Genomic DNA, 15,010 nt, shown 5'->3' with positions numbered 1-15,010 from the left:
GTAGTAAATACTTTATGTAGCTGATTATAATTTGTAAATACTAAAGTTGTCAGATTATGTTTTGAAGTATAATATTTCCTTCTGTATTGTAGTGGATGAAAAGTAAAAGTAAATGCAATGGAAATACTCCAGTAACTAGCAAGTATTTTATTAGCACTGAAAAGAACGATAGTACTTGAGGGAGGTGTGTCTTTTCCAAGCTCTGCCATTGCTTCCGTGAATGTAGCAAGAAAGGAAGGTCCTGTAAAATTTGCATCCCAGTGGGTTGGACGTGAGATATAAGCTTTCCTGATCCCGTGACGCTCTTTCTTCCTGTCGTGCTCTAACTCGTCTTCAGCACAGGTAAAGTAAAGGTTAGTTTGACGGCTAACCGTGTTTCTCAGGTGTTTTACGAAAGTTCGAAGAGTAAAGCCCGAGCTGAGGCGGTTTCTGTGTGCAGGGCGTGCCCACTAACTTCATGCCAAGTTCAGTTTATTTCACTTCCTGAATGTCATGTCGATACTTTGTTGATACATTGTTTTATACATTGTTTTATTATTACGTCCTAGTATCGTTATCGTTTATGTCTGAGATTACAGTTGCAATATTTACTGTAATTGTAGTGTTAGCGTTATATTTTATGTTTGTATTTAAACGTACAGTGGAACAGATGTTGCTTAATTTGACGTAAAATTACGTAGCCCGACGTATTATTTTTGATGAATTTGATGTAAACATCTGCTCCAACCAATTAACAGTTTGCATTTTTGCTGCTTTATTTCTGGAGTTATTTGCCTGAGTGTTTACAAGCTGTTTGCTGAAAAGACAAGTATATAGTGTTACAGATCCACTTTGTAGTTTTGTTTGCCTGTGAAGCATATCCACTGTAAGAATTGTGAGTAGGATTTGCCTGCCCTCTATTTACATTACGAACCGCTCAGGTGTGGCTTTATCCTACACACAGACTTGAAGCCATTTCCTTTAGTTAATGTCTCCACTGTAAAAAATGGAATTAATTTTTATTGTAATTATAGAGGCTCGGCTGATTGACCTCTGGACTTTGGATATGTGTTGCCTGTAGCACTATATAATGACTGGTAAACTAAAACTCAGTGTGTTTAACTAAATGGATTTTGACAGATGTATGATGTCTGTCAGTGGGTAAGTTGATCCCCACAGACAAGAAAACAGGTCTGGAGTGGAACAACACTACCTTTCTGCTAGGACTTAATACAGGTGTACTAACTTAATGAGATTAGTTGCCGGGTCACCAACACAGATGTGGAGCACAAGAGTACCCACGACAAACCTAAGAGTGCGTGACAAAGAGCCTCTTTGACGAACTGCATACAATATTGATCTAAGGTTAATGAGGGTCGCACTCAAAACTGAGACCATTCACTGCCCCTAAACCTGATGCTACAGGTTACTGTGGAATTTACATGCAAGCATTCTTTGTTCTTTTGTAGCTTTCTGCACCTCCAGTTTGGAAAACCACACTCTTCCTACAATGGCTGCGGTAAAGTTCTCCCACATCCACTGTTCCACCTGTGCACTGTGAAAACAAGTCATGTATTTGAAACATTTACATTTATTTGCCTCCCTAGTAGAGAATCTACCCTGGAAGCTGGACAGTTCAATTGTGCTTGGATTTGAATAGGGGAAGAAGGGGATTTGACTATTGTAGAATTATAATGTAAGGTACTGCTGGGATAAAAAAATTGTTATTTGGAGATGATAAAAGTAAAGTCTGCTGTGTCAGATATTATGTTTATTTTATAATGAACACAGGCATGCAGTTGTCAGCAGTTTGACCTTATTGTCATTGTTATGAAATTAATGTCAAATTTCATAATGCAATATACGGATTGTGTAAAAAAAAAAAAATTGGTCATGGTGACATTGTGACCATAATAAACTTGCAAACAATAGTTGCCAAAAAGAATTTTTAAATCTTTTGAACTTTGTCCTGTACTTTGAAAGGATTCTTGAATGATTTACCATTGAATTTATAATTATTTATGACTAGATTGGAAACCGTGGAACAGTGACTGAGGCAGCCGGTTTCAATGCCGAAGCTGATGCCCAGAAGCTTAGAGATGCCATGAAGGGAGTTGGTGAGTGATAGAGTGATTAGAAAGCTTCCTCTTTTCTCTTGATGGTGGAAATTGATCTTCAACCTTTCTGTTCTTACAGTGGAAATGGTAATAAACCAACATATTGCATAAAGTAGTGTGTAATAATCACATTTCTCTCTCTATGACTTAATGTTATGGCATGGAATGTTCTGTTCTGTTGGGTCCCCTGACTCTCATTTGGGATCCATTGCCAACAGATGGTTTCTATGCTGATGTGAACAAACAGTTTCTTTTTAGTATCATCTGTTAGGTTGATGTGCCTGATTTTATGTCTGTTAAGTGAGAACAGTAATCCTAAAATTTTAGAAATTTCAAATTCACAGCCATCAAGGTGATGAAAGTTAACACAGTATGTTTTTTTCAGGCACTAATGAGGCTACAATAATTGAGGTCCTAGCACATCGTACTATTGCCCAGAGGCAGCGCATCAAAGAGGCCTTCAAGCAAACAGTTGGGAAGGTGAGAGTTTTGAATGAGCTGTATTGCTGTAAGGAAAAAAGTCATTGTAAAACTGTGTTTTATCATAAATAAACATTCATGATCCATAGTAAGCAAAGAAGTGACAGATGAATTTGAAAAGCAGCCTTGGTGGAAGCTTTCGGCTGCATCGATTGCCTCCTTCTAATCTGTTTTTAATTTAGACGGGGTTTGTTCAGCACTCACATAACACTAATAATCTGCTTGTTAACCATTAACTAATAATAAATCAATAAACTGTAAATGAGTAATACTTATGACAAAGAGCTAAAGAAAGAGGGCATTGAAATGTGTAGGGAAGAGAAATGTTCCCATCTGTAAAAAAAAAAAAAAAACATACAATGAACCCACTCCCCACTGACAGCTTCTTTGTTTCATGATTATGTGGATCAATTTATTAACTAAAGGAGAAGTGTGGGATGTTTATTGTGTTGACCTAATGAGCTAATGACATGCTCATGGCATAGTGACCAGTAAGAGGTCAATAAAGTTATCTAAAAGATTCACTGTCGGAGTTAGAGAAAATGCAAAGACTGAGTGAGTCTCTGCAGGCAGAAACAGTGAGTCATGTAGCACACGGCGACACCCACATGTGGTCAGACAGGCAAATTGTGTGGAACATGCCCTCAGTTCACAAAAAAAACTGTGTCCAGAAACTACACCCTCTAGTGGAGACCACAAGTTCTGGTGCTGGAAGGTGTGACGTCACGTTTTATATGTCCACGCTGGCAATATAAATCCAATACATGCAGGCACAACCAACTGACTTTAGTCCACATTTCTAGATGTCATCCTAATAATGCATTGAAGTACTTTGTATGGGCTGTTTTCCTACTGCCTTCTCCCCGCAGGACCTTGCTGATGAGCTGTCCGGAGAGCTAAGTGGGAACTTCAGTAGTGTTGTTCTAGGTCTGCTGATGCTGGCACCTGTGTATGATGCCTATGAGCTGAGAAATGCAATGAAGGTCAGTTTCCCTTTCCACTTCTACTGTCTTTAAAGAAAAAGTCATCAAATGGTCGTCAAATTTAAAAAGGGCAAAACTAAAAACAAAAGCAAGAGCCTGGTGTCACTTATTCCTTGTGCCATAGTGCTCCATAGTTCAGAAATGGCTAAAAGCACATCAATGAGAACACTACACTGGCTGGCTGACATGTTCCTTTAGTACAATGAATCTGCTGATTGCAGTGTATTTGGAGGAAAACCTATATACACAGTCCTGTTGCTCTAAACATAACATCATTTCACTAAATGTGTATTCATCTGATAATAGTGAATAGCAAATAGTTCACAACACATACACAATTTACCCTTGTTTGAGTAAAAACTGCTGCTATTTTAGAACATTGCTCAGTTAAATAATAATATTCATAATCTTAATTTATATTTATAATGTAGGTACATATAGGTAGGAATGGGCCTGCGGCTGAATCCAGGTATTGGGATATTTATGGGGATTTATTTACAACAAAACAGTAAATTGTTGCCATCCATTTAAGCTACTCTCCCCTTGATTTATCAAATCCACATATTCACTGAAAAGCCCCAAACATGTGTCCATATCCTCTACTCACAGGGGGCTGGGACAGAAGAGGCTTGTCTCATTGATATTCTCGCATCAAGGTCAAACGCTGAAATAAAAACCATCTGTGAGGTCTACAAGAAAGGTAAACCGTCACTTCTGTGAATTACAGTTTCTGACTTAAGTTCATATCTCAGTGCCTGTGTGTGCTTGTGGGTTGTGAATGATATCTTATACCGTGTACAGTCACTAAACCTCTTTGCTCTGTTTGGAGATGCAATAACGTCGATTATTAAAAAACAGGGGAGGCCATAAATTATTCATTTAGACATTGTTGCTTTCTGTGTGTTACTGTAGCTTATTTATTCTTCTGTGGTTTCAAAAATAGCAGTTGGCAGAAGTATAATTGTAGCACTTAAAGTGCATGTATTAATTTAATACAAATTATTACAAATATTGATGGTGTTGTGATATAAATTCTAATGTAACTTTTGCTATCCAAACCTTATTGTTTTCACAATTTCACAGAAAACCTGACTTATGTATACTTAAATTTACAATCTTAGATTATTCCTTTGAGCCCGGACTCATAAAATGTGTTAATGTGTGAGCAGAACTCACAGAGAGTCTGCTGAGTTTTTTTTATCATATTTGAAGTACTTGTTTTGATTTTTAAGGAAATTTTAAAGCATGTTTGGGGTTTTTTTTTGTTGTTGTTGTTGTTTTGGTTTTTTAGAAGCTATATTTCTCTATGCAAGCTGTGCAGCACTAAACTTAAGACTTGTTTTTGTCAGGTAGTCAGAAACCCTTTACATGTTGATAATATACACATGTAGTTCAGAGTGGCAGTGTATCGGTCAGCTTGTTTTGATTTTCTGTCCCAAAATCTTCTGAAATGAACTGGTATTAGTTTATGTGGTTTGACTTCTAAGTTTATTTGTTTTTTGTTTTTTCATGACAGAATATGGCAAAACTCTGGAAGATGATGTATCTGGAGACACATCTGGAATGTTTCGAAGGGTTTTGGTCTCTTTACTAACGGTGAGCAAACCTTGATATGCAAGCCTGGGTCAATGTGAATGTTTGAACGGTGCATAATTATAGATAATAAAAATAATTACTATGAAATTTAAAGGGTAAAAGTATTTGATTTTATTGTATGTTGTTTATTAATGTCTGTATTTCCCCTTACCCAAAAAAGTTTTCTAAGAAAATATTATTTAAAAATACTTTTAAATTCACAAGATGACTTGTAAAATTTTAATAGGAATTGAAGGAAATGTGATGAAATAATGGTAACCTCCTTCATTTACGCTGAAGCTGCTCTGCCTTCTGCTTTTCAGGCTGGACGAGATGAAAGCAACACGGTGAACGAGGCCCAGGCTGTTCAGGATGCCAAGGTAAAGGTTCTGGTCTGTTGATGAAAGGGTGCGTTTGAGTTATAACTCCAAATATATATACATATATATTTCTTTTTAATGTTTGTGTCTGTAGGAAATCTATGAGGCTGGAGAGGCTCGTTGGGGCACTGATGAGGTTAAGTTTCTCACTGTGCTTTGTGTGAGGAACCAAAAACATCTGCTGCGAGGTAAAACTCTTTAGACCCAATACCTTTTATTGGTTTTCTGTATCCTATAATTATACTCCCTTTTTCTTAAAATGGCTAGTAAGCACTTTTAACACAATTGGACAGTGTCAGTGAATTGATTACAATGAATCAGTGTGAGGTCATGAGGAATTATTTTTCTTTAGATCGTAACACAAAAGGATATTATGACCAACTTAAGTGTATTCTTCTTTCCACTAATCTTTTTGTTTTCTTACCTCAGTGTTCGAGGAGTACAAGAAGATTTCTGGAAGAGACATTGAGGACAGCATTAAGAGGGAGATGTCTGGTTCTCTGGAGGATGCCTTCCTGGCCATAGGTCTAAACCTCTTGTTCCTACAAATGGACATGTCATAAATTTTATAAATGACAGCTGTTTGTGGTCATTTGAATTTAAACATAGACAGAAAAACCTACAGCTTAAGTTCTGTAGATATACAGAATATAGTACAATATAGTACTTTTTTCTGATTAACCAAATCATTTGTGTGAAAGTTTTGTTCAACACTGTTGATACGAACACCTGCTGAATCTAATACAACCTAACAGTTCAGTAAATGGTTATCTTACATATCTTATATGTTGGCATTTGTTTTGCTTTGCAGTGAAATGCTTGAGGAGCAGGCCAACGTTCTTTGCCGAACGACTATACAAATCAATGAAGGTATTTTTTTGCTTTTGTAATGGAGTCTCTATACTGCACATCTGTGGAGATTTACACTAATCAAAATCGTGGTTGTCTTAAAGATGCTTTCTCATCTGAAAGGCTTCTCCATGAAATGACAAAGTCCAGTTGCCAAAGAACAGCACCTTTGGAACACAATTAGTAGCTATTTCACAAAATATACACCTTTTTTTTTATGCTTGTATCCATGGTTTCTTGAATGCAAAAAAAGATAAACAAACATTTGCTTTCTTGTAAACTGGATGTATTCAGTGCAAATGCTTCCTCCTGATCTTTTGTATGTCTGTAGCAGTGTTATCTTCTGATCAACATAATTATAACCTTTTCTGAACATATACACACAATCTACTCTATTAGGTAGATTGTTCCTTCTTTTCTCCTATGTAAATAAAGAGGCAATTATTGTTATGAATAAACATAATTACAGTAGTTGCTTAGATGAGGAACAATAAAATCAGACTGATGGTATCATTCTCTCCAAAGCATAGTCAAGCACAGCATAAACACCGTTTTTCTCTTGTCTCAGGGGCTGGGCACCACAGATAGTGTCCTCATCAGAATAATGGTCTCCAGGGCTGAGATTGACATGTTGGACATTAAGGCGCAGTTCCTGAAGATGTACGGCAAAACTCTCTACTCCTTCATCAAGGTGAGGCACTAAAAACTAGGGATGGGGAAATGTTGTAGTCAGTGAAGGCTGACTAAGTTTTAGAATCTCAATAATCTCAGTGTCAGTTTTATTACACTGACTGCAGTAATTACCAACAATGCTCCTTTAAAGCTTAACAGATCTTTCTATCACTGCACAGGGAGACACATCGGGTGACTACCGCAAGATCCTGCTGGAGCTGTGTGGAGGCGAGTAGAATAAGCATCAAAACAACATCCAGTTGTTTTCATTCTCCAGCTTACATTTTGAGCTTTTCTCTGTTAATGACTTTAATCTGTCTTACTATTTCTTTTCCATGCCCTTCACATTTCACTAATTGATCCCAGTGCCTTGTTTAGTTGTTTTAAATAACAATTAAAACAAAGAAGAGTGACTTTTTACACATGCTTGTGTTTTTGTTATTGATCCTGTGTTAAGGATTAATTAATGGTATTGGATGGAGAGAAATAAATATGTCCTTGTATCTTTAACAACATAGAAGATTAATGTGTCTTCAGCTCTCAGCTTGTTAAAACTAAACATTCACATCACTGTCCAGCCAGTGAAATCCATTTGTTTAATTGGCATCAATTCTTTATTTCTTTAGTCAGCTATGTTTCATTTGACTCAATTACATTAATTGGCGACCAGTATTGTTTGGGAGGCAGTAAAGTGGGGTTTAATTAAGTTAAAGAGGATGCACATACATCCTCAACCCTAGTGCTGCATCTTACAGCAGAAAGCCTGGAAAATAAACTGAAGTGGTTGTATTCTAGGTGACCACTTGGTGGAACCAAAATAATCTTGTCTTCAGCAGCTGTGGTCCAAGCAGTGCAGAAGGATCTATAAGCATCTTTTATGTTTATGAGGTCTCATGATTTTCAGAGAAGGACTCATTATAACTGCAAATTTTCTTCTCTGAAAAAGGCCATCTAGCATATTCTACATTCCATGGACAACATAAGCCCAACCCGTATATATATGTATATATATTTGTGTTGTGGGAGAGTTCTTGACTCTTTAACCTTATTTGCTTCAACTGTAGTTGCTAGTGTACAAATATGGTATATTATACTAGAATATGAGTATATTTTCAGTTTCTAAAAGGAGTACTTCTTTTATAGTTCTTTAGTGGAATAAATTGTCTTTACAAGTACCTTTTATTTATTTAAAGATGTCATGAATCAGATTATTACACATTTAAACACCTATGGAAAGTTACCACTCTACTTCATCTATTCTTAATTCAACAAAGAGCCACAGGTGAGATTATGATTCTTATTGTATGTCTGTACACTGACCTTTAATTAAAAATCATTTCTCTGAGGTTTGAGACATGAAGAAGTTACATAGCATACATAAAGGAAAGTCTAAGGAGCAAACAAGGCAACATAAGTTAAACTGTGACAACCACAATTTATAGCTCAAATTCTGAACATCGGATCACACTAGGACACAGTTTTTCACAGTGGTATAAAACTCAAAATAACTGAAACAACACAATTCTGCAAATTTTACCATGGCAACAGAAAATATTTTGTAGTGCAAAAGCAAAAAAGCATCCTAATGCATATTGTAATTTTACCTGACTGCTGAAATATGTATGTGAAATAAGCTGAGACAAATGGCGCTTTTCTATCTTATTGGTACCCAAATTATTTTACACTGGTTCTCATTCATCATTTCACATTCACACACACACACAAGCAGCTTGCCTACACTTACTGGGAGCAACTGGGAGGGGTTCAGTGTCTTGCTCAAGAACACTTCGCCATTTGACCAGAGGAGCTGGGGAGTGAACCAACAACCCTGGGTTTGGTGGATGAGTGCTCTACCTCCTGAGCCAAAGTCATCATGAAAATTAAAACTTAAAGACCTTTTTTTTATTAAAGTATAAGTAAAGTATGTATCAAATCTATATCATTTGCATTAAAAATTATTTTCTGCATTTATTTTATTCTATATTAGCACCATGATTCAGTATCTCTATGCAGTATGGATTAGAATCACAGATCTTCATGAGTGTACTGTAGATAGTCTTTATAGGTTTATAAAAATCTTCTCCAGAATGTTCTGGCATAACATCTGTTTTTGTGAATGACAAAAACATAATATATTCACATAAAATGAAGGACTGGCAACTCCTTTAGGGACATGTAGAAAGAGCTCTGCAAGTTTGAAGTGCCCACGTCTGTTTGATGTTTTTAAATTCTGAAAAAAAATGTTTTTTTTCCCATAAATGATCTATTAGGACTCCAGACAAAGATACTATGATTTTTTTTTTATGATAGTATGTATGAAAAATAAAAAATACTGAATTATCATCCAGCCACAAGCCCAAAGACACAAAGCATCGGGGAGATGAGTCAAAGGTCTGTCTGCATTGACTGTTAACATTTCTTGTTGGGATGCCAGTAAAACCACTATAATGAGAGTTACAGTAAATCAACTAGAAAAAAATCCAAAAGAGACATACATACTGTTGTGATGATGCTTTCGAAACTAACCACATGCAGATGATAAAAGTAGTTATGGCACAATTCAATTCTGCTGTTTAAATTTCACAATATTTCCCGTACTATGAAGTCAAAATATTCCTTGTGACAAAGGTCCATACTAATAAACAAAAGCCTTTTTATGCTTTCATTTTTTTCTTACCTAATTTTCTTTTTCAAGCAGCTCTGAAGTGTGTGATGCATGTTTGTTTACACCACTTGGAAATTACATTTGATTCAGTTTGCTATGGACCTTGAACATAGCAAAAGAACACCCAGCGTCACTCTTACTGACAAAATGAAACACTTTCCTCTGCAAGTTTCAAAGCTGCTTATCCTTAAGATTTTTTTAAACATATTCTACAATATGTTCTTCTTTCAGTAGTTGGCACTTTCACCTTTACTGTTGCTGATGCTGTCTGTGGTGAAAGTTAATGCTTTCCAATGGCTTTGAATATCAGTATTTGCTTCCCCACCTGCATCTACTTAGCAGCCATCAGTGCTTTACTGCTGGTGTTTGTCTGTGTTGCTGCAAAATGCACGATTTGCTGATGAAAGTTGTATATTTTTGAAAGCAAATGAGTGTTGTATGATTTGTGTGACAACTGAGAGCATTCACTAATCATTTGTAAGTCCAATTCCATCGAGTGATACTGTATGAAGGAAAAAATAGATCGGAAACCTATTCAGTATATTACCTTCATAGGTTGTGAAAAGAGTTGCCGTTACCTCATAGACTACCTCATCCTTTTAAGAGTTAATTTTGATTGTGCTACAAAGGTTGGTACTTAAATTGTCAAAGTTGAGCAAATAACACAGATCATAATCAGTTACACATATTACATATGTATTGTACATAATTGATTAACACTGTCTGAAGCAGCTGTATATCTTTGAAATGTGGTTCTTCCCATATTCCCAAGTGCTGCATTATTACCCTGTGTCTCCTTCTACTTTTGATGTACTTTAACCTGATGTGTTGTAAAGTGAGTGTATGATATAATATAATGGATACACAGACACCCAATATGTCTGAATACTACACTTATTGTCATGCATTCCTTGGAGCTATTAGCTTATAATTCACATTAACAAACAAAAGCTTATTGTGTTTTGCAAATTACACATACATTTGCATGATACACTAACACATCATTGTCAGGGCAGATGAAGACGAGTTCCCTCTGCAAAGGAAGAGAAGACAGATGCAATTTTAAAATGCAGTAAGATTAGAGATAAAGAATATTTTACCAGCCATTACTTTTGAAACTGTCCTTTATTTGAAATCAATTATATATGTAAATGAGCTCCTGGTGGTGGCTCAGATCTGGTCGTCATCTGCAGAAATATAATAATCGTCTATTATCCTCTGCATTTCCTAAAGACTGTGATTGCAGATATGTGTGGCAGATTGTTATTTAGTTTTCATGATGTCAGTGGTGATATATTCAACATTTTGATCATACATTTAAGCTGTCAATCATTTTGTAGACTGTACAAATTAGAAGCTATAGGGACAGCTGAGAGGCAATACTGAAAACGGACAATAAGAAAATTCAGTTTCCACAGACAAAATGTTTACCTTGATTGTTGACTGAGAAAGAGAGAGTGGGTATTTGGTGAGCTTTCCGATAAGGTTAGATGAGGGTCAGCCACCAAAAGGGTGTTCAATCTCTGCTTGACTTACTGACAGGCAGAAACATCTTATAAAATATAACCATTAATATGGAAGGCTCTGGAAAAAGCTCACATAGGAAGTCCAGAGATGTTGCTGTGAAAATAAATACAATGACATTTAAAGCTTAGCAGATGCTATTTGCACATGTAGGATACAGTAGCTGGCAAGTCTAATAAACTTGAATACAAATATACCAGCTATTTGTAGACAGCAAGTGAACTAAAATCCCAGGACAGCTGCTTGAACACACTAATACTTGACAGTAAACATATTGAACTGACTACTGTGACAATGACACACAAACACACAATCATACTGATCTGAAGTCTAAAGACACACACACCTTTATCTCTATTTGTCCAAGACTGGGATGTGACTGAAAGTCAATGATGTCTTACTCCCCTCTACTGTCTGGCTATGCAGGGATTTGTTTGTCATTTATAACTACTTACTACCAAAGAAAAAGTCCTGTAGAAATTGGGGAGGGTTGCTTCAGGAAGGGCATCTGGTGTAAAAACTGTGCCAAATTAACATGGTGACTAATGATCCGCTGTGGCTACACCAAGAAATAAAACAATGAAAACAATGCTGACTTGTTATTGCATTTTTTTCTTTTTTGAAACAAATGTTTGCTCATTTACCCGTCCTGCAGACGATGAGCCAGATTACAGCACATTACAGTTAATTTGGAGTTCTGCTGTTTGATCAATAAAAGTCCACTACTCACGCTTTTAGCTATGTTTTTAGCTTGTTGTTTTAAATTCTTAGGGAAATATCATTGTTATCATGCTCCTTCATGTTCAGCGGCCAGTCACTAACTTTATCAGTCTGCTGTTTAACATTCAGCAGTTACTGGGTTTTTTGGTGCTTTGTTGCTGAAAACAAATGGCTGCTACCACTGAAGACCATGAAAAACTAAAAGCTGGAAAACCAAACTGATCAAAGAGCTTAGGGGAGCTGCAGAAGGTGATGATTCTAGTCAACATCCTAACTGACCAACTCGTTTACATAGTAGTCATGTAATTCATTGAAAAATATAGACTTATGCCACATTCTCAAGCAAGGCAGAATGAGTTTGGTCAAAAAGTGAAGAAAGAGCTAAAAAGTCTGGTGAGTCAGATAAAGGTCAGATTTTATGTCTCAGGAGATACAGAACAAACATTTCTGTCCTGGAGGTGATAGTTAAGATTACCTCTCTAATCATTCAGACTCCACACTCAGGAGAAGTATAAGAGAGGGGAATCAGAGGTTCCTCAGTGGAGTGTTGTAAAATCTGCCTGGTGTAAAGTTTAAACAGCCTCCTGTAGTGGCTGTTCATTAGCAGTGCATTACACTCATGTGTTACAGTGAGCTATCAGGCTGCAAAGTGGCAGTGGTCATTGTACAGGTCATGGAAAATTATGGTTGTCACTTTTGAAATGAGGCTGGCTGTAGGGGTTTTCAGGAAACTTAGATTCCAATCATGATTGCAGACACGACATGACTTTTTCAATCCTTAAAATCTTAATCAGTGCTTCGGGTTTCGAGTAACAACTTCTACATCTAGTCCCCTTGTCTGATTCTCTTGTATTCCTGTCTAATAATAAAAATAGTTAGGTTAGGGCGGCTGTGGCTCAGTTGGTAAGGCAGTCGTCCACAGACCACAGGGTCAGTGGGTCAATCCCTGGTCCCACCACCACTGAACCCCTAACAGCCCATTCCCATCCCCAGCTGTGCATTGCTGGACCACACCCAATAGAAATTGTGGAGCATTGCGTCAGGAAGGGCATCCGGCATAAAAATGGTGCCAAATCAACATGCGGACAATGATCCACTGTGGCGACCCTGAACTCATGGGGATAAGCCGAAAGAAAAATAAAATAAAAATTGTTACTGTGTTTTAAATAATTACTCATAACTCACTCATATTTAAGTCAAAAGTACCTTTGTGAAAAACAGAATTGAAATATAGAAAACATTGACATTCTGTACTGAGTGGTCAGACAAATTATTTATTACATATTTTATCTGTGAATTCAGGTCGCCACCATGGACCATTTGTCCGCATGTTGATTTGGAACAGTTTTGTTTTGCTTTTTGTAATTTACGCCAGATGCCCTTCCTGATGCAACCCTCCCGAATTTCTCCCCGGCTTGCGACCTACACTGCACGGCTGGGGATAGAAATGGGCTGTTGGGGGTTCAGTGTCTTGCCCAGAGACACTTCGACATGTGGTCGGGAAAAGCGGGGAGCGAACTTTCGACCCTATGGTTTGAGCCACTGCAGACCTTAGTTGTCAGATCTGTAATAAGTGGGGTTTTTCTAGAATTCTGCAAATCAGCAAGTCATCTGTAATTCTGAATGTTAGATGTAGCAGAAGTACTACGTTAGAAAATGGAAGTACAGTAAATGTTAATAAACCTCAATAAACTTATATTTGGTTGTTGTGGTCCACTGGGGGCAGTGGAAATGAGCTGTAAACACAACAATAACATACTATTGCATTTTAACCCTCCTGTTATGTTCAGGGACAAATTGAACCGTTTTAAAGTTTAACAAGCTAAAAGTGAAATACATTTCACTTTGAAAATTCTCCTGCTTGGCTTATTTATTGTAATCAACATATAAAATAAAAATGGTTCATTTCACATATTTGTAACCCCCCCTACATGTTTGGATTACAAAGCTACTGTTCGGGTCAATTTGACCCGGCAAACAAAATAGAAGCTAAAAAGAGTCAGAAAGATCAAATACTATTTGTTTCTTTGCAACTATGAGACATAATACACCCCTGTCTCACACTCACACTCACACACACACACACACACACACACACAAAAATACTTATAATACTAGATTAGATTGTTAATTTAAAAACGGGTCAATTTGACCCTAAACAGAAGAGGTGTCTCATTTTAATTTATCAACATCACTCCATAAACAAAAAAAAATTCAAAATATAAAATTAATTAATTAATCAGTGTACATTAAAAAAAGTTTTAACCTAATTTTTTTTAAATAAACAAGTCACTTATGCTCATTGAACCATGATCTGGGAACAGTAAAGAACATCACTGAACTAAATATTGATTGAAATGGTTAGTAATGGAGTTAATGATGAGATATAAACAATGTTTTTTGGGACTTTTTAGTTTCTGAAACTTTTGTATAATTACGTGTGCCCCGGGTCAAATTGACCCAGGAACATCAAGGCTGTTCCTCAGAAACAAACATAACAGGAGGGTTAATAATATGTTCCACGCCTGTCAACAAATCATTAATACTAAAGTTCAGCTATGATAAACTGAGGTTTTAGTATCTACAGTACACTCCTGGGTAAATACCTGTCTGCTGACTTGAGAAGTGCACCTACATTACAATCATTTTAAGTCAAACTTAGGATGATTACCTGGTAGCATTGAGGTTTAAGTAATTAACTTTTCTCATTTGTGAAATCACTTGTACATGCACCTGCATGAAATGAGTTTTTAAAATGCACTTGAAAATTGATAATGGAGCGTAGTGGGGCCCTGGCAGCAGGTGGTCCATCTCCTTGACTACTGAACTCTCCACTGTGGACATATTTGCATCAACGCCACATGAACATATTTTTTCACCTTTTTCCAAATACTCCCACTTATGCAGATAACTCCATCTGGTTTGGTGACCTGTGCCACGTCATGCTCGCTTTTCTGGGTGAAAGATTTGCACGGTCAGATGAACATAATGCGGCCGACATTACTGTCTTCTGTGATAACAGTATGAATTAAGAAAGATATTTTCTGGCCCCTAGGGGAATACATT

General features: G+C 36.7%; 1 protein-coding gene across 4 annotated transcripts; it reads left to right on the top strand.

Annotated features, from left to right (window-relative positions):
- The first annotated feature begins 188 nt into the window (after positions 1-188).
- Positions 189-7,455, top strand: anxa4 (annexin A4). 4 transcript variants are annotated; one of them, XM_067483651.1, is made up of 13 exons: positions 189-342; positions 1,449-1,498; positions 2,009-2,096; positions 2,482-2,576; positions 3,446-3,559; positions 4,169-4,259; positions 5,076-5,155; positions 5,458-5,514; positions 5,609-5,702; positions 5,944-6,039; positions 6,326-6,384; positions 6,932-7,054; positions 7,215-7,455. In XM_067483651.1, the coding sequence occupies exons 2-13, from the start codon at positions 1,490-1,492 to the stop codon at positions 7,269-7,271; spliced, it is 963 nt and encodes a 320-aa protein (XP_067339752.1). In that variant the 5' UTR covers positions 189-342; positions 1,449-1,489; the 3' UTR covers positions 7,272-7,455. The 4 variants fall into 4 exon arrangements, with proteins under 4 accessions (XP_067339752.1, XP_067339753.1, XP_067339751.1 ...); XM_067483652.1 differs by having other exon boundaries at positions 214-353; XM_067483650.1 differs by lacking the exon at positions 189-342 and adding an exon at positions 382-464.
- The last annotated feature ends 7,555 nt before the right edge of the window (positions 7,456-15,010 follow it).

Source organism: Channa argus, chromosome 18 (assembly GCF_033026475.1).
Source record: "Channa argus isolate prfri chromosome 18, Channa argus male v1.0, whole genome shotgun sequence".
NCBI lineage: Eukaryota > Metazoa > Chordata > Actinopteri > Anabantiformes > Channidae > Channa > Channa argus.
Note: the sequence above shows the minus strand (reverse complement) of the source record. Positions and strands in the feature narration are given on the sequence as shown.

Bases quoted from the DNA above. Each gene is read 5' to 3' on its own strand.
- anxa4 (XM_067483650.1), top strand. The intron at 2,577-3,445 runs GTGAGAGTTTTG...TTCTCCCCGCAG, and splicing joins TCAAGCAAACAGTTGGGAAG to GACCTTGCTGATGAGCTGTC. The intron at 5,703-5,943 runs GTAAAACTCTTT...TTCTTACCTCAG, and splicing joins CCAAAAACATCTGCTGCGAG to TGTTCGAGGAGTACAAGAAG.